The sequence below is a fragment of the Thamnophis elegans genome, chromosome 9, assembly GCF_009769535.1.
Source record: "Thamnophis elegans isolate rThaEle1 chromosome 9, rThaEle1.pri, whole genome shotgun sequence".
Lineage (NCBI taxonomy): Eukaryota > Metazoa > Chordata > Lepidosauria > Squamata > Colubridae > Thamnophis > Thamnophis elegans.
Genome location: NC_045549.1, coordinates 4043252 through 4062266, shown reverse-complemented (window position 1 = coordinate 4062266; position 19015 = coordinate 4043252). Strand labels below are relative to the sequence as shown.

The 19015-nt window shown below is 43.5% G+C and overlaps 1 protein-coding gene across 3 annotated transcripts in view; it reads left to right on the top strand.

Moving 5' to 3' along the window:
* PTPRA (protein tyrosine phosphatase receptor type A) overlaps window positions 1-19015 on the top strand; it is a 108644-nt gene that overhangs the window by 52035 nt on the left and 37594 nt on the right. For all 3 annotated transcript variants that reach the window (XM_032223954.1, XM_032223952.1, XM_032223953.1), the window contains exons 3-4: window positions 16836-16914; window positions 17872-18246. In XM_032223954.1, coding sequence (XP_032079845.1) covers window positions 16842-16914; window positions 17872-18246 — 448 coding nt within the window. In that variant the 5' untranslated portion in view covers window positions 16836-16841. The remainder of the gene's footprint in view (window positions 1-16835; window positions 16915-17871; window positions 18247-19015) is intronic.

The following is a 19015-nucleotide window of genomic DNA, read 5'->3' as shown; positions in this document are numbered from 1 at the left end:
GGTTGAGAATCTCGGGTTTATATTATCATAAATAAATATTTGGCTAATTCAAATGCTTACTGCATTTGACGGCTGTTGTGAAACACCTGTGAAATAATATCTCTTGCTGTTCCCTGGATTGCTTTTGATGCAGAAGTCTAATATGTAATATAAAATACAGAGAGCCTGAGCCTCCAGCCAAGCTTCAAAAGAAACCCAGTTATTTATTAGGAGCAACATGTCAGCAGGTACCTAAGTGAAGCCAGCTCTGACCCCATGTAATTTACAGCCCAACTATGACCCTGTTTCCCCCACACTTCCCAGGGTGTGTCATAAATCACATTCTCCAACTGCAGCACTTTTGTTGCAGGCTGTAGAGGTTATGCCCTCCAGCTGTTGCAGGAATCCTGGGATACAGCCTTGAGAAAAAGTTGCATGAAATGTGCTTCTGATTCATGCTGCCACGCTGCTCCTGTCAGTTCCCCCCACCCTCCTGCCTATGGCAACTCAAGAGCAGGCCAGGGATGTTTTGCGAGTTGACATTAAGTCTAGTATAGAAGGCAGCAGTTAGAAAGCCAGAGATTGTGAGTTTCTTATGCCTTAGCCATGAAAGTTGGCTGGGTGACTTTGGGCCAATCACCAGGAGATGGTGAGTTCTAGTCCCCCCCTTAGACATGAAAGCTGGCTGGGTGACTTTGAGCCAATCACCAGGAGATGGTGAGTTCTAGTTCCACCTTAGGTGTGAAAGCCAGCTGGGTGACTTTGGCTCAAACACCAGGAGACATGAGTTCTAGTCCCGCCTTAGGCATGAAAGCCGGCTGGGTGACTTTGGCTCAATCACCAGGAGACATGAGTTCTAGTCCCACCTTAGGCATGAAAGCTGGCTGGGTGACTTTGAGCCAATCACCAGGAGATGGTGAGTTCTAGTCCCCCCCTTAGGCGTGAAAGCCAGCTGGGTGACTTTGGCTCAAACACCAGGAGACATGAGTTCTAGTCCCGCCTTAGGCATGAAAGCTGGCTGGGTGACTTTGGCTCAATAACCAGGAGACATGAGTTCTAGTCCCGCCTTAGGCATGAAAGCTGGCTGGGTGACTTTGAGCCAATCACCAGGAGATGGTGAGTTCTAGTTCCACCTTAGGTGTGAAAGCCAGCTGGGTGACTTTGGCTCAATCACCAGGAGACGGTGAGTTCTAGCCCTGCCAGACAGCTTTCATGCCTAAGACGGGGCTAGAACTCACTGTCTCCTGGTGATTGGCCCTAAGTTGCCCACACGTCTGTGCTTAAAGTAGGGCTACAACTCACCATTTCCACCTGATTGGCCCAAAGTCACCCAGCCGACTATCATGCCTTAAGGCGGGAGTAGAACTCACCGTCTCCTGGTGATTGGCTCTGGATTGCCTTCATCCAGATTGACTCGGGATGCCTTCAGGCCAATCATTAGGAGATGGTGAATTCTAGTCCCGCCTTAGGCCTGAAAGCCAGGTGGGTGACTTTTGGCTAACCACCGGGAGCCTGGGAGTTCTAGTCCCACTTTAGGCAGAAACGCCAGCTGGGTGACGTCTTGATATTCTCTCTCAGCCCATCTCAACCCACCTGACCGCACAGGGTTGTCGTTACAGGGAAAAGAGGAAGGTTATTAGGAATATTCTTCGCCTTGCTCTATGTATACAAATAATACAGGTGAGTTAAAAGAAATCTAATGGAATTTTTTTTAATGTGTTTTTCTGCCACAATTGCAAACTTGCAGCACATTTTAGAATAAACTTAGGTATGTTCCCGACATCCGTTGACTCCCACACTCTCTGATCCATGCACAGTGTTCAGCACAACAGATTTCTCAAAAATTCAGAGGTTTTGTATTTGTTTCTGCAGTGGAGGAAATCTGCGCTATGAAGAGAGCTTATTCCAATTTATGTTGCCGAGGGTATTGTGTCTTGTTGCCGACTGAAACCCAATTCCTTCGAAGTTCAAAGAATGTAATTTTCTTCTGCATCTCGCTTCTCTGTATTTTTCCCCCTCCGAAGTAACTCTTGTTATTTATTCACTGCGCATTCACTCCAAAAATTATTTGAGGAAAAAAAATGCTGGACAGAGATTTTTTTAAAAAACAAAGTGCATAGAAGATAAAAAACGCTTTTCACATCCAAGTACAGATAGTCCTTGGCTTACAGCCATTCATTTAACGACCGTTACTGGAAAAAGTGTGTTATGACCATTTTTCACACTTAACGACCGTTGTAGGATGCCCACAGTCACGTCATCAAAATATCAGACACCAGGCAACTGTTTCGTATTTCCTCGGGTCATGCGATCATTTTTTTTTTGGGGGGGGGGGCAGCCTTTCAACCAGCAAAACCAGTTTCACTTAATAACCATGTGACTAAATTAACAACTGCAGGGGTTCGCTTAGCAATGGTGGCAAGAACGGTCGTAAAATGGAAGAAAAGTCAATTAACACCTGTCTTGCTTAGCAACAGAAAAAATTGGGTTCAATTGCCGTCGTAAATCAAGGACTGCCTGTATCATAAGTCACAATGACACTGTAGATCAAGAACTCTATTGATAGAATGACAGCTTACAAAACAATGATTGTGTTGTGGCCCGCCGGCAGAGCCAGCCGCAGAGACGGACAGTGAGGAGGGTTGGGGAGGAGCATGGGCCAGTCCTGGAGGCTGGGGAAGACTCGGACGAGGAGTCTGCGTCGGAGGCAGAGAGGGGGCCGAGGCCGTCTGGCAGTGATCAGGTGCCTTCGGAGTCGGACATCGGTGAGGCAGAAGAACAGGTGGAGCCTCTTCCCAGTGAGTGCATGCACAAGAGTTGCCAGACGAAAGGAATAGCTAAAGAACAGGGGTCCACTTGGGAGTAAGGCAGTTCTCAGCTGCCTTCGGAGCTAGATAGCAGTGAGGCAGAGGAGCATCTGGAGCCTGTTCCCAAGTGTGCGCATGTGCAGAGCTGCCAGAAGAAAAGAACAGCTCAGAAATCAGGGTCGACTTGGGAGTAAGGCCACAGGTGGACGGTGAATGGCCCCTCCCAGAGGAAATAGCAATAGCAATAGCAATAGCAATAGGAAATAAAAGGAGCAAAAGGGGAGTGGGCTTTTACAGGAAACAATCCTTTTGTTCGATTGTTAAGATTTGTTTCAGGAGTGTGAAGATCTGTCCCTGAATCTCAGAGACTCTGTGCCCAGCCTTTCCTTGCACAGCACCTCATTTGGAAAATATCTACATGGCAGCTTTCCAAGATAGATAAGGTCTGTGGTCATAAATATTCCTTGGAAAGACTGTTTGCCAGGCCTTGGCTGAATGTGAAGGAGAGGAACTCACCTTCGTTTAATAAAAGGGGTTTTGTTGGGACCAAGACTATGCCTCGGGCTTTTTGGGGAAGCCTAGCTCAGAACAGATAGATTGAAAATTAATTCATTTTTAGGCATGAAAACAAACTTCAGGATAGATCCAGATAGATAGATTGAGCTTGGAAGTGTTAAATTTCTCACATTCGTTTTATTCACCTCTTTTAATAGATTCCTTGGACTCTTACATGAATCTTTCATGCTCCCCCTCAAACGGGGAGTTACGATTCCTCATTTTAGATGTTATAAATTTGGAAGAAATATAGCTTCCTTTACTTGCAGTCATTTTTAATCTCTCGTGAGGGGTTGTTTTTTTTCCTCTCCATATTTTATTTATTGTTCTTTAACCCACCTAATAAATTGAAGTTAACCCGCCTGAACTGAGCCATGTCAAAAGCAGAAAGATTTTTATGAGGTTTATTTATTCAGTGCCTTGCCCTTCAATTAAATTCATAGGTATGTGGTTTAATTTAAAGGTATTAAAAAAAAAAGACAGGAACATTGAATACACATGCAGAGAACGAACAAAATATAAAGAGCTGTTTTATTAAACTTTCCCGAAGTGCAACAGCAAAAAAAGAGAGAGAGGATATTGGCAGTTTTTCAAATTACAACAGAGCATTGGAACTAATTTGCAAAGGTTTTCTTAGTAGCAATCCCTTTTTTGCAGGGAAAAAAAAATCTTCAAGGGAAGAATGGATCCCCTTGTATGCCTCTCGCACGCCTTCAATCTGAGATTATTTCTTTTTTAAAAGCTAACCGAGAGTCTGGAGAAGGGGAATTTAAGAGTCATAATAAATAGTTTTGGCTTCCCTTCCCGTTGCTCTTGTCCAAGATGCATTTTGGCTGCCAAAGCAGAGTTCAAAACCTCTCTCGGGGCTTTGTTGTTGCAGGTGCAACAATGAGTTGTCGGGGATCGTGTTAAAAGATGATCCTGAGGGGCACAACCTTTTCAGTGATTGTCTGGTCTTTTGTGTGTGTGTGTGTGCAATCTGGACAAAAATGGAAAGAGTCGCGGGAAACAAAGGAAGGGAACGAAACCGTCCTTTCCTTCCGAAGATCATTTCATCCCCAGAGTTCCAGAATTTGAATCCATGAAATAGTTTGGTTGTCTTGTCATCCTGTTGGACTAGATCGTTCTTTTCTTTTCATCTTTCCTTCTTTCTTTCCTTCCTTCCTTTTGTTTCTTCCTTTCCTGTCTTCCTTTCTTTTCCTTCCTTCTTTCCTTCCTTCCTTCTTCTCTTCCTTCCTTTCTTATATTCTTTCTTTCCTTTCTTCCTTTTTCTTTCCTTCTTCCTTTCTTTTCTTTCTTTCCTTCATTTTCTTCTTTCTTTCTTTTCTTCTTCCTTTCTTCTTCCTTTCTTACGTTCATTCATTCTTTTTTCTTTCCTTCTTCCTTTTTTCTTTCCTGTCTTCCTTTCTTTTCCTTCCTTCTTTCCTTCTTTCCTTCCTTCTTCCCTTCTTTCCTTCCTTTCTTCCTTCTTTCTTACATTCTTTCTTTCCTTCCTTTTCTTCTTCTTTTCTTTCTTTCCTTCTTTCTTTCTTTTCTTCTTTCCTTCCTTTCTTCTTCCTTTCTTACATTCATTCTTTCTTTTTTCTTTCCTGTCTTGCTTTCTTTTCCTTCCTTCCTTCTTCCCTTCCATCCTTCCTTTCTTCTTCCTTCCTTCCTTTTCTTTCTTTCCTTCCTTTCTTCTTTCTTTCCTTCTTTCCTTCCTTCCTTCTTCCCTCCTTCCTTTCTTACATTCATTCTTTCTTTCTTTCTTTCTTTTTCTTTCTTTCTTCCTTTCTTCTTTTTTCCCCATCGTTCCTTCCTTCCTGATGTCGCTCAAATCTTCATCTTGAACCTTCTAAAGACCTCCAGTTTTTGCAGTGTGAAGTTTCCTGTGCCCAGAAGACATTCATATTTTTGGATTATCTCCCATCGTCTTGCTTCTGGACTTCTAGCGACCACAAGGATAGATGCTCTGCCCTGAGCTACCAATCTTCTAGTCCTTAACTTGCAACCATTCCTTTTGTCAGCCTCTGCTTCGCTTGCTTGCTATTGGCTGCCATAGAAACGGGGAGGGTGGGGCATGGTATTGGGGAAGGGAATTGTATGGTACTGGAGGAGTTCTGTAGAAGGGAGTTTTGTTCTCACCATCTTCTGCGCATGGTCAAGGCGCAGAAGATGGTCAAGGCCAACCCTCTCGCATACCAACCTGTTGTGGCCCAGCAGGAGCCGTTGGAGCTGCCACCAGACTCCGACAGCGAGGGGCCCTATGAGTCGGCTCTGGAGTATGTGGAGGACCCTGGACAGGGTTCCGACTCCTAGCAGGGCGCAGAGAGGCTGGTTGGCCACCAGGAGGCGCCTGAGCCTTGGACCAGTGGGGAGGAGACAAGGGAGAGTGAGCCGGACGCCAGCAGTGAGTTGTTCCTGGATGCTCGGCACCGAAGAGCTAATAGGCGTAAGGAACAGTTGCGCAGTTACAGGAGGTAATTGCACTCAGCTGGTGGTCATTAGGCTCCTCTCCAGACTATAAAAAGGACTGCTTGTGCACACAGCCCTTTTGTAGAAGTCAACACAGGAATTAATGTCGGAGAACATTATTGTGAGCTTGGTAGGCTGGATTGCTGCCAAGCCTTATCTATGCCGGTTTGCTGCCAAGGACCTGTTAATTAAATGCTGTAACTTATCTTTGGCTCGGAGTGTGTTGGTGTGGGACGAGGGGGGTCAGAATACCAATCTGATGAGGCCTTTTGAAGATGCACCCCACATGACACCTTAGGGAGTTGCAGATTGGACACTGGGCTGGGGTAACTGGAGGGAGGGGGTTTGGTAATCATTTGATATGTACTTGTTAGCGCCTTTTTGGCTCAGATCTTGCTTTCACTGCTATCAATTCATATCTAGTAAAAGCACTTTATCTCTATTCCACTGGAGTTGAGGTTTTTCTTTCTTGGATACTGAAGGAGTCATGCCTGACACCTTTACTGACAGTTCAAACTTACAAACAGCATCGAAAAAAGGGCCTTAATGACCATTTTTTCATACTTACGACCTTTGCCGCTTCCCCAGGGGCACATGCTGAAAATTCAGACGTTTGGAAATTGACTCATACTTAACGACGGCCGCAATGCCCTGGGATCATGTCATCACCTTCTAACAAGCAAAATCCACGGGGAAGCCAGATTCACTTTACAACGGTGTTACTAACTGAACGACCGCAGTGATTCACTTAACAACCGTGGGAAGAAGGGTCATAAAATGGGGGCAAAACCCACTGAATGACTGTTTTGCTTAGCAACAGAAAGTTGGGGCTCCATTATCGTCACACAAGGAGCCCCACCTGTATATTTAAACCACAGGGCAGCTTCTGATAATTTTAGGGGGGGGGGCTTTTAATAGTAAAAGCAGTTGAACAGAGAAATTGTCAAAAAAAGTAGAACATGGCCATCGGCCAAGCAGCGTCTCCTTGTTTCCGAGACCCCTTAATTCGGATTTTCATACGGGAAGTCCTTGACCTATCACCACAATTGAGCCCAGAATTGATGTTGCTAAGTGAGACGCTTGCGAAGTGAGTTTTGCCCGATTCCACAGCCCTTATTTCCATAGTCGCTAAGTGAATCCCTGCAGCTGACAAGTTAGTAGCCCGGTTGCTAAGCGAATCCGGCAGCCCCGTTGACTTTTTGCTCGTCGGAATGACGTCGCAAAAGGGGGCCGCGTGCCCCTGGGGACACTGCAACCGTCGTAGGTGCGAGTCAGTTGTGCCAAGCCTCTAAATTTTGGCATGTGAACCACGGAGATGCTGCAAGGGTGGTAAACGCGGGGGGGGGGGGAAAGTTCGTAAGTCGCTTTTTCCAGCCCCGTTGTAACTTGAACCGTCACTAAATGAATTGTTGTAAACCGAGGACTGCCTGCATTCCCAGTGGGATAGCGGAAAACGCGTAGGAGCTTCAGTCAAGAAAGAGAAAATGATTCCTTGGAAATATTGTTCAATGAATGCCAGTGTGCTTTTCAAACCCATAGAAGTTTTCCCCCAAATCCTTCCATTCAATCTCCCAATTCTGGTTTTTTTTCTTTTAAAGGGACAAAACATGGGATCCTCCCCCTTGGGAAAGGAGCCAATCCCTGTCCAGACAAATCGTGTAAACCAATCAGATACAGTCCTGCCATTCTGTGCTCGGCTCACACTAAACTGGTATTCAGTCTTTGTTAAGCTTCGGCCCATTCATACATTCCCATCGTTTCCACCTCCTGGCAACAGTTCTTTGGAGAGCAAAGAGAACAACATAATTTGGACATTTCTGGTAAAAAGGGACATTCCGGTGGATAAAGGATTACACGGATGTTTGTCTGTAAAGCAAACAAGGTCTTAAAAAAGACAGTTTTGAAACTTTCCTGTCCAAATGATAAAAATTATTGTCCTGAACAAGGATTCCTAAAGGCACGAAGCCGACTCCTCGTCCCAATAAAACCCCTTTTATTTAGTTTAAAGCGAATTCCTCTCCAGCAAACTCCCGGCCGATATCTTTCATGAGATTTCACAACCACAGACCTTGATCAGGCTTGGAGAGCTGCCAGGTCGATATCTTCCAAACGCCAGGCTGTAGCAGCAATTACTTGGCAAGATGTCAGGAACAGATCTACACTCTAATGAATGGAACTCATTGTCTTCCTGCAAACTCCACTCCCCTTTTGCTCCTCTTTTATTCCCTATGGGAGGGGCCATTCACCGTCCACCTGTGGCCTCACTCCCAAGTCGACCCCTGTTCTTTAGCTCTTCCCTTCGTCTGGCAGCTCTGCGCATGCGCACACTGGGAACAGGCTCCAGCTGTTCTTCTGCCTCACTGATGTCTGACTCCGAAGGCAGATGATAACTGTCAGACGGCCCTGGCCCCCTCTCTGCCTCCGACACAGATCCTTCATCCGAGCCTTCCCCAAACTCCAGGACTGGCCCAGGTTCCTCTCCAACCTCCTCACTGTCCGAATCTGCTGCCAACTCCACTGGCCACTGGTGGACCACAACACTTATAATAAAGTGTCACAAGAATTTTAAACCCTTGCCCAGATTTACCCAGTGACGGATCCCTTGTCATAAACGACAAAATTGAGGTGGAAACGAAACCTCAAGTTTTTTAATCTCACGGTGGCAGAGACAGCTTTTGAATTCCGAGTCCCATCTTAATCTTCAAAGCATTCCCTGCAGGAAAATCCATCTCCTGACTTAAGGTTGACATGCCCGAGGGAGTCTCCCGCGGTCTTCCCTCTCCGATGCTGCATTCTCCGCTTTAAATAAGGCCTTTCTTTTCCTCCTCAGAACACGTCCATTTTTGTACAAAAAGATCCCCTTTTATTTGAAGGAGAAATCTATTCTTGTGGGCAGAAACAGGGTTTTGTTTAAGCGGTAACAGCAGAGAGCATGCTGTGCCGGGCGAGATTTGTTCGTGTAGTTTTTAAATATTCGTATTTAAAATATGAAGCAAGACTGAAAAAGTAGATTATTTTTATTGATTTATTAAATTATATGCCGCCCTCCTCCCTTGCAAGGTGACAAGCTAGTCGGTAAGATGCAGAATGGTTTTGAAGAATATTCTCCTTACGTCTGAAGGGCCGTAAATCCTGGATAGCAAGCCCTCATTTATATATATATATATATATACACACACACACACACACACACACACACACACACACACACACACACACACATATATATATATATATATATACATACATACATACATACATACATACATACATACATACATACATACATACATACATAGTGTCACAACCCCTGGTATGCCCAAATATGGGAGGAAGCATACTGCTTCCTTTCTCTGTCTATCGGCTCATCCCAAGAGACCATCCAGATAGAAAGCCATTATTTTTACTGTTGCCTTTGTTACATTTGTGTTGCATTTTCAGGTTCGAATCCCAGTAAGGGTATGGCTAGCTGATGAGAGCTAAATAGATTGAAATAGATCTATACTAGTCTCCCTTTATTTATCAGCACAAATGGTGTGTGTGTGTGTGTATGTGTATGCGTTCGTTCGTTCGTTCCAGGATAACTCTGGAGCACCTCGAGCAATTTCAACCAAAATTGCTACACAGATGACTTACTCTCTGGAAACAAATACTATGGGGATAGGAAACCCCTAACACCCCTCAGGGTGTGTCTTCTGTTAAGATACAACCTGTTGTGCCTTTAAATGGCTTCTACTGTACTGCCGTAAAATGAATTCTACTGTACAGCGCAGTGGAGTTGCCATGGTAACAGCTTCACAGTCCTCCTCAAGGGGGCTCCCTCTGGTAAGGGGGAAAATCCAACATTAGAAATTACGTTTCGTCCGGACATTTTCCCCCTATAAATAATACTCATGCTATCAAACTCATCTAATACTTCTTCCTCCTTTTCTTCACAACAACCACCCTGCGAGGAGGGTTGGGCTGAGAGAGAAGTACAGGCCCCAAAGTCACCCAACTGGATTTGGTGTCTCTTGCAGAACTACAACTCACCTCGTCTCCTGGCGATTGGCCCAAAGTCCTTGGCCAAAGTATTTCATTTAGCTGCTCTCCGTTTCTTTCACTCCCTCCCCACCCAAATATTGTGGGAAGATAACGACATAACTCTCTGCAAACCAGCCTCATTTTCCTGCTGGTTAAATAGAGCAGGCCTGCCGATTGCTTGTCTGAGTATCCTCATTAAATTTAAAAATTAGATTATCTCTTTATCTAATTAAAAAGATCCATTTGAAGTCAAGCTTGAGCCAGATTATCCAGCAGGAGAGAAAGATTAGCCGAGTTGTTAATTTTAAGACATGTGGATATGTATATGTATATTTATATGTATATTTATATGTATATGGATGGATGGATGGATGGGTGGGTGGGTGGATGGATGGATGGATGGATGGATGGATGGATGGATGGATGGATGGATGGATAGATAGATAGATAGATAGATAGATAGATAGATAGATAGATAGATAGATAGATAGATAGATAGATAGGAAGGAAACATTTGCATCTTTGGCTCTGAAAATTTGATGTACATATCAGCCTTTCACATGACAACCTTTCAAAGTTACAACAGCCCTGAAAAAAAGGGACTTAACGACCATTTTTCCCACTTAACGACCATGGCAGCATCCCCAGGGTCACGTGGTCAAAATCCAGAAGCTTGGCAACTCATATTTATGACAGTTGCAATGTCTCAGCGTTGCAACCTTCCGACAAGCAAAATCAAGCGGGACGCCAGATTCACTTAACAACGGCATTGCTTAACTTAACAACTGCAGTGATTCACTTAACAACAGTGGCAGGAAAGGTTCTAAAACGAGGCAAAACTCACCTAACCTGCGTATCAGTGGAAATTTGGGCTCAATTGCGGTTGGAACTCAAGGACTACCTACATTGTCATTATGATTTATCCTAATATTGTGCTAACTTTGATTGTTTTGGGGATTGTTTTGATTCCTTTATTGTGGATGCCTAACCAATTAAGATTTTTATTTATTTGATCAGGTGCTTTGTGATCTATATATATAAAAATGGCTGTGTGTGTGTGTGTATATGTTCCAGTGTAACTCTAGAATGCCTCGAGCCATTACAACCAAATTTGGTACACAGATTACTTACTCTCTGGAGAGAAATACTGTGGGGGTAAGACACCCATAACGCCCCTCGGGGTGTGTGTTCTGTTACGATACAGCCTGTTGTGCCTTTAAATGGCTTCTACTGTACTGCCGTAAAATGGATTCTACTGTACAGCGCAGCAGAGTTGCCATGGTAATGGCTTCACAGTACTCCACAAGGGGGCTCCCTCTGGTAAGGATCGAAATCCAACATTAGAAATTACGTTTGGTCCGGACATTTTCCCCCTATAAATAAATACTGCATACGATGTGGAGACTCTGGAAAGAGTGCAGAGAAGAGGAAGAAAGAGGATTAGGGGACTGGAGGCTAAAACATATGAGGAACGGTTGCAGGAACTGGGTATGTCTAGTTTAATGAAAAGAAGGACTAAGGGAGACATGATAGCAGTGTTCCCATATCTCAGGGGCTGCCCCAAAGAAGAGGGAGTCAAACTATTCTCCAAGGCACCTGAGGGCAGAACAAGAAGCAATGGGTGGAAACTAATCAAAGAGAGAAGCAACTTAGAACTGAGGAAAAATTTCCTGATAGTTGGAACAATTAATCAGTGGAACAGAAATTGCCTCCAGAAGTTGTGAATGCTCCAACACTGGAAGTCTTTAAGAAGATGTTGGATAGCCAAGGTGGCGCAGTGGTTAAAAGCAGCACTGCAGGCTACTGCTAGATCAGCAGGTCAGCGGTTCAAATCTCACCGGCTCAGGGTTGACTCAGCCTTCCATCCTTCCGAGGTGGGTAAAATGAGGACCCAGATTGTTGGGGGCAATATGCTGACTCTCTGTAAACCGCTTAGAGAGGCCTGAAAGGCCTATGAAGCGGTATATAAGTCTACTGCTATTGCTATTGCTATTGCTATTTGTATGAAATGGTATAGGGTTTCCTGCCTAGGCAGAGGGTTGGACTAGAAGACCTCCAAGGTCCCTTCCAACTCTGCTATTGTATTGTATTGTATTGTATTGTATTACCCAGGCAACACTGGGTTATCGGCTAGTCTCTACTAATTTAGCAATACATACAATAAGTATCACAAAGAACTGTAATATTTATTTTTCGGGCTTTGTTAGAAAAATATCCCTTTAGCGCAGTGATGGCAAACCATTTTTGGCTCACGTGCCAAAAGCGGGGGGAGCGCAGGGGGGTCGTGCGCGGGCGTGCCACACCCATAATGCAATGTGACACCCCAGCGTGCATTCATTCATGACGAGTGTCCCCCCCCCCTGTTTTTTTGCATGCTTTTTTCACCCTCCCCAGGCTCCAGAAGCTTTATAGGAGCCTGGGGAGGGCGAAAACAGCCCCCCCCCCGAGGCCCTCGAACTCTGAGAATTTTAAACTTTGAGAATTTTAAACTTTGAGAATTTTAAACTCCAGCTTTTTCTTGCTCATAAAGGAGGACGTAAACTCCGACTCTACGTCCAACGTACTTCCTGTCGTGTTTTGAATCATTCATATTAAAATTAAGCCTTCAGTTTCTGGCCGTCCTCTATACGTGCAGAGAGGAAGAAAGTTTAACGCACAAAACTAGTGTATTTGTTCAAAGAGATTTCTCCTTCACTGTTCTAAAGAGCATTTCCACTCTTTCGACTGCGAGTCTCTGGAGCTTGATGTATTAATAAGCTCTTTAAAGTCTATGAAGAATCGAATTCGTTCGGATGGATGTTGAATCCCACCCCCGCAGCGGTTTCTCAACAAATCTTCTGAAATTTGAGATATACACTATTTTGCTCTTTTAAGTTTCTGAACCAATCCTATGATCTCAGCAGGAAAGTCTGAAAAAGGACATCAGCTTCTATTTCCTAATTAGACAGTATGGTCTGTTTGGCCCTCATTTCAAATTTTCTCCCCTATTGGTAACCGAGGTAGTCCTCGATTTACGACCACAAGTGAGCCCAAAATGTCTGTTTTTAAGTGAGACACACTGGTTAAGTGAGTTTTGCCGTAGTGGGGGGTCATTCCATGTCAAGTGGTTTGATTTCAGAAAAGTGCTCCGCTCGATCATCATGGATTTGATGTGAAAGAGCCGAGGTGGCGCAGTGGTTAAATGCAGCACTGTAGGCTACTGCTAGATCAGCAGTTCAGCGGTTCAAATCTCACCGGCTCAGGGTTGACTCAGCCTTCCATCCTTCCGAGGTGGGTAAAATGGGGACCCAGATTGTTGGGGGCAATATGCTGACTCTCTGTAAACCGCTTAGAGAGGGCTGAAAGCCCTATGAAGCGGTATATAAGTCTACTGCTATTTTGATGAAATTTGGTGTGAACATTGGTAAAGTGTTATGTATGCCGATACAATAGAGATATGCCGTATTTTTCGGAGTATAAGAGGCTCCAAAGTATAAGACGCGCCTAGCTTTTGGGGAGGAAAACAAGGGGGAGAATTCTGCCTCTGCCTCCTAGCAATTTGCCTCCTTGCAGCAAACAGCAAACAGAATAGACGATGTACACTGTTTCTAGTGTTACATTTCAGACTATACTTGTACAGATGCTGTTAAAATTGATGTGGCTTTCTGGAAGTATATCTTATTCTCTGCTATTTAAAAGGAGATACAAGAGTACTGGGCCTCTTCAGATCAAGCGTTTATTTTAAAAAGCTTCTTCATTTTGTTAAGCTGCCTAGAACAAGAATAAAGCAGTGTTTAAAAAATAAGTCTAATAATTAGAACATTCTATAGGCATTTATAGTTATTGACTTGCCTCCTTGCAGCAAACAGCAAACAGCCTGATTAGCACAAGAAAAAAAATTCTGCTTCTGCCTCCCAGCAATTTGCCTCCTTGCAGCAAACAGCAAGTTTCACTTTCACTTTTAGTATAAGCTAGCCTCTCAATCATCAGCTGTTTCAGGCAGCATGGATTGCCATAGCCTATTGCAGCCCCCGCAAGCCCCATTTTCCCCGTTTGCTGCAAGGAGGTAAATTGCTGGGAAGCAGAGGCCAAAGAGTGGGAGCCGGCGGGTGGGCAGGGCTACATTCGGTGTATGGCGCACCCAAATTTTCATCCTCTTTTGGGGGGGGGGTGCGTCTTATACTCCGAAAAATACAGTAGTCATTTGTTTGACCCCGTACCGCAGCCTTCGACAGTATGACTCTGAGGTTTCAGCAACTTTGGGGACGTAATATATTTTGTCGAGAGAAACAAAACTTGGCCCTCTCGCACAACTTGTTGTGCTCTATTAAACAAAATAATAAAAACATTCTTATGAGCGATCTCCATTTAGATAAGTTGGAGCAAAAGTGGCCAAAATTATTGCGGCTCCAAAAAAAAAGGTTAAAACTTGGCTTTTTATATCTCCGGAAGGAAAGGTATGATAAACGTGAAACTTTCTGTGTAATAACTTAATAACACAAGGTTTTCAAATATAAAATTTCTTTCTCCTACCGCTTCACCAATAGTTTACACATGGAGTGTAAAGTTGACGGTTTTTGTAAAAATGCCAAAAATAGGGTGTTTTCAGCCCGTTTTTACACGAATGGACCTGGAAACACTGTTAAATCATTCTCATTAGAAAGAGCATGTTTCAAACCCACTAAAAAGGCAGGGCTGGTTTTTCATCGCTGATATATAAATAAAGGGACAAAGTTGAAGACTTCTTTGCCTTTCTTGCCACAGTTATTAAGTGAATCACCGCAGTTTGATAAGTTCGTAACACGGTTGTTAAGTGAATCTGGGCTTTCCCGTTGACTTTGTCCGGCAAAAGGTCGCTAAGGGGGACCACATGACCCCGGGACGCTGTGATTGTCATAAAAATGAGTCAGTCGTCAGGTGTCTGAATTTCATCGTGTTGATGCTGCAACGGTTGTGAATGTGGCAAAAACGATCACAAGTCATTTTTCTCAATGCCGTTATAACTTTGAACGGTCACTAAGTGAATTGTCAGTCAATTCTGTAATCATGTTCTATCAGTTGTGTGTCTCCTTGGTGTACGGGAATTATATGTTTTGTTTGTTTTAAATTTATATCTCACTATGATGATTTTCATCCTGGGGCCCTTTTTATCTGTATTCCTGATTTACCTTCCTTCCTTTAAATATCCAAATGAAATGTACAGATAGTCCTCGGGTTACGACCACAATTGAGCCCAAACGTTACATTGCTAAGTGAAACATTTGTTAACTGAGTTTGCCCCATTTTACGACTTTTCATGCCATGGTTGTTAAGTGAATCATTGCAGTTTTTAAGCTAGTCACACGGTTGTTAAATGAATTGTTGCAGTTGTTAAGCTAGTCACACGGTTGTTAAATGAATCGTTGCAGTTTTTAAGCTAGTCATACGGTTGTTAAATGAATTGTTGCAGTTTTTAAGCTAGTCACACGGTTGTTAAATGAATTGTTGCAGTTGTTAAGCTAGTCACACGGTTGTTAAGTGAATCATTGCAGTTTTTAAACTAGTCACATGGTTGTTAAATGAATCATTGCAGTTGTTAAGCTAGTCACATGTTGTAAAGTGAGTCATTGCAGTTGTTAAGCTAGTCACATAGTTGTTAAGTGAATCATTGTAGTTGTCAAGCTAGTCACACGTTGTAAAGTGAATCATTGCAGTTGTTAAACTAGTTACATGGTTGTTAAGTGAATCGTTGCAGTTGTTAAGCTAGTCACAAGGTTGTTAAGTGAATCTGGAGTACCCGGTGATTTTTTTTTTCTTGTCAGAAGATCACAAGGGCTGATCCCATGAGCCCAGGTCACTGCAACCGTCGTAAAGACGAGTCAGTTGTACCAAGCCTCTGAATTTTGACCATGTGACCATAGGGATACTGCAACAGTCATAAAAGTGGGGGGAAAAACGATCATAAGTCACTTTTTTTCAGAGACGTCGTAACTTTGAACGGTCACTAAATGGACTACCTGTATGGGCATAAAGTTCCTGTTTTTAATGTAATTGTCCTCGTTCTCCACCTATCATGATGGAGGGGGAGGCTTGTTTTAGTGAGTAGATTGTTGGAGTGAAAATAATTTTGGCACCTGATGATAGAAAATGGGAAATATCTTAGCTGCTTATATAAGGATTGGGAAACAGCAGCCTTTAGGCCATGAATTTTAGAGGATAAATAATACCAAATAAGAACATTTGTTATGCTCAGATGAAGAACTCTGAGTTCCCTCACTTATTCACTTGGACAACTGTTAATTAATATGTATTGATATTATTAATACATTTTGATACTGTTTATTATTATTTAACCCAAGGAAAACATTCAATGCACTACAACAGCAGAGTTGGAAGGGACCTTGGAGGTCTTCTAGTCCAACCCCCTGCCTAGGAAGGAAACCCTATACCGTTTCAGACAAATGCCTATCCAACATCATCATTTCATTTGCAAAGGAAGCCTGCATCAGAGGACAAAACATGGCCTAAAGCAACCACATTTGCATGATTTAAAGTTTTTTTTTTTTTTTAAAGTAGTTGAAAATACTTTTAGTTGAACTGGGAGATCCTTGGTGCTCTCTGAGCTTGGTGGTTTTCTTGCAGACGTTTCATGACCCAACTAGGTAGCATCATCAGTGCTAGAAGGGAGTGGGGTTTTGCAGGGACGAAGAAGAAGAGAGGAAGAGGAGAAGTGTGGGGTCCTTAGTGCTTTCTGAGCTTGGTGGTTTTCTGGTAGACTTTTCATTACCCAACTAGGTAACATCATCCGTGTGGATAAGTGTGGGGCTTGCTACATATCTCTACATCATCGTCAACTTAGAACCACAATTGAGATGATTTTACTAAAGATGATTTTATAACCGTTTGATTCCTTTTATATTAAAGATGATTTTATAACCATTTCCTTTAAGACATTGTGTTCAGTTTCAATTGTTGATGACTCCTGAGTAACTTTTTAAGGTGTGGGAATTATTTCTTCCTGGACCGCTAACAAAAGATTTGTTTTGTTTTGTTTTACAGGCCAATATGGGTTTATGCTTCCTTGTTATCCTATTCAGCAGCTGCTTAACATACCTAGGTGTTGCCAATATAACTTCAGGTGAGTTACCTGCCACAGTCGCATGTTGCCAGCCGCCATCGAGTTGTAGATCGGCACCTGGTGGGCGGAGACAATACATCAGAGGGATCTTGGAGTCCTAGTGGAGAACCATTTAAATAGGAGCCAGCCGTGGGCAGCAGCTGCCAAAAAAGCCAACACAGTTCTAGGCTGCATCAACAGAGGGAGAGAATCAAGATCAAGTCTTAATACCACTTTATAAGCCCTTGGTGAGGGCTTGAAATACGGCATCCAGTTTTGGTCGCCACGATGTAGAAAAGATGCTGAGACTCTAGAAAGAGTGCAGAGAAGAGCAAGAAAGAGGATTAGGGGACTGGAGGCTAAAACATATGAAGAACGGTTGCAGGAACTGGATATGTCTAGTTTAATGATAAGAAGGACCAGGGGTGACATGATAGCATCTTCCAATATCTCAGGGGTTGCCACAAAGAAGAGGCAGTCAAACTATTCTCCAAGGCACCTGAGGGTAGAACAAGAAGCAATGGGTGGAAACTAATCAAGGAGAGAAGCAACTTAGAACTAAGGAGAAATTTCCTGACAGTTAGAACAATTAATCAGTGGAACAGAAGTTGCCTCCAGAAGTTGTGAATGCCCCAACACTGGAAGTCTTGAAGAAGATGTTGGATAACCTTTTGTCTGAAGTGGTATAGGGTTTCCTGCCTAGGCAGGGGGTTGGACTAGAAAACCTTCTTTTCATTGAACTAGACATACCCAGTTCCAGCAACCGTTCTTCGTATGTTTTAGCCCCCAGTCCCCTAATCCTCTTTCTTGCTCTTCTCTGCACTCTTTCTAGAGTCTCCACATCTTTCCTACATCGTGGTAAAATACATTTACTTTTGGTTCCTTAAAATAAATCTTTACGCATTGGAGGAGAGAATAAAAGCAGCACATCTTGAAAATGTCTTTATTTTATTTATCTTTTTGCTCCGTTCTTCCTAGTACATCCGCCGACGGAGAGTCCCTTGCCCACCACCAGTTTAGTGAAAACTGCCACCACGCAGGCGACGAGTGCAAAGCCCACCACGTCAATGAAGAGGCCGACCACCTCATCAACCGTGGCACCAACCGTGGCACCAAGCCACCTGCCTCCCCAAGTGCCGGAAGCCACAACCACCAACGTTACCGTCACTGTGCCCGGCGTGGGCGTGGCCACAACTTCGCACAAGACTCTGCGGCCCACGTCTGGGCCCACCACCCTTCCACCGAATGCCACCGAATCTCCTCCCAACGTCACCGCGACGGATAAAACGTTGACGACGGTGGAGGCCAACTTCACAAGTGCACTAGCGACATCGCAAGCCTTCAACACTGCAAGTATGGAATGGCTTATTTACTAAGTTTATTATATTTAATATCTATATCTATCTTTTATCTATCTGTTTGCCTATCTATCTCTATATACCTGTCTATCTCTCTGTCTATCTATCACTCTGTCTGTCTGTCTATCTATCTATCTGTCTGTCTGTCTGTCTGTCTGTCTGTCTGTCTGTCTGTCTGTCTGTCTGTCTGTCTGTCTCTCTGTTGGTCGGTCTATCTATCTATCTATCTATCTATCTATCTATCTATCTATCTATCTATCTCTATTTGTCTCTCTCGGTCTATCTATCTATATCTGTCACTCTCTCTCTTTCTATCTGTCTGTCTATCTATCTATCTATATCTATCTATCTATCTATCTATCTATCTATCTATCTATCTATCTATCTATCTATCTATCTATCTATCTATCAGTCTATCTGTTTATATCTCTCACTCTCTATTTATGTCTCTCTTTATCTGTCTCTCTCTCTCTCTCTCTCTGTCTGTCTCTCTTTATCTTTATAGATAAGTCTATCTACCTACCTACCTCTCTGTCTCTGTCTATCTATCTCTCTCTGTCTCTCTTTCTGTCTCTCTCTCTATTTATGTCTCTGTCTCTCTCTGACTCTCTCTCTCTCTATTTATCTGTCTCTGTCTGTCTGTCTGTCTGTCTCTCTCTGTCTTTCTATCTATATTTATCTGCCTGCCTAACTATCCATCCATCCACCCACCCACCCACCCATCCATCCATCTAGTCTTTACAGGAAGTCCTCAACTTACAACC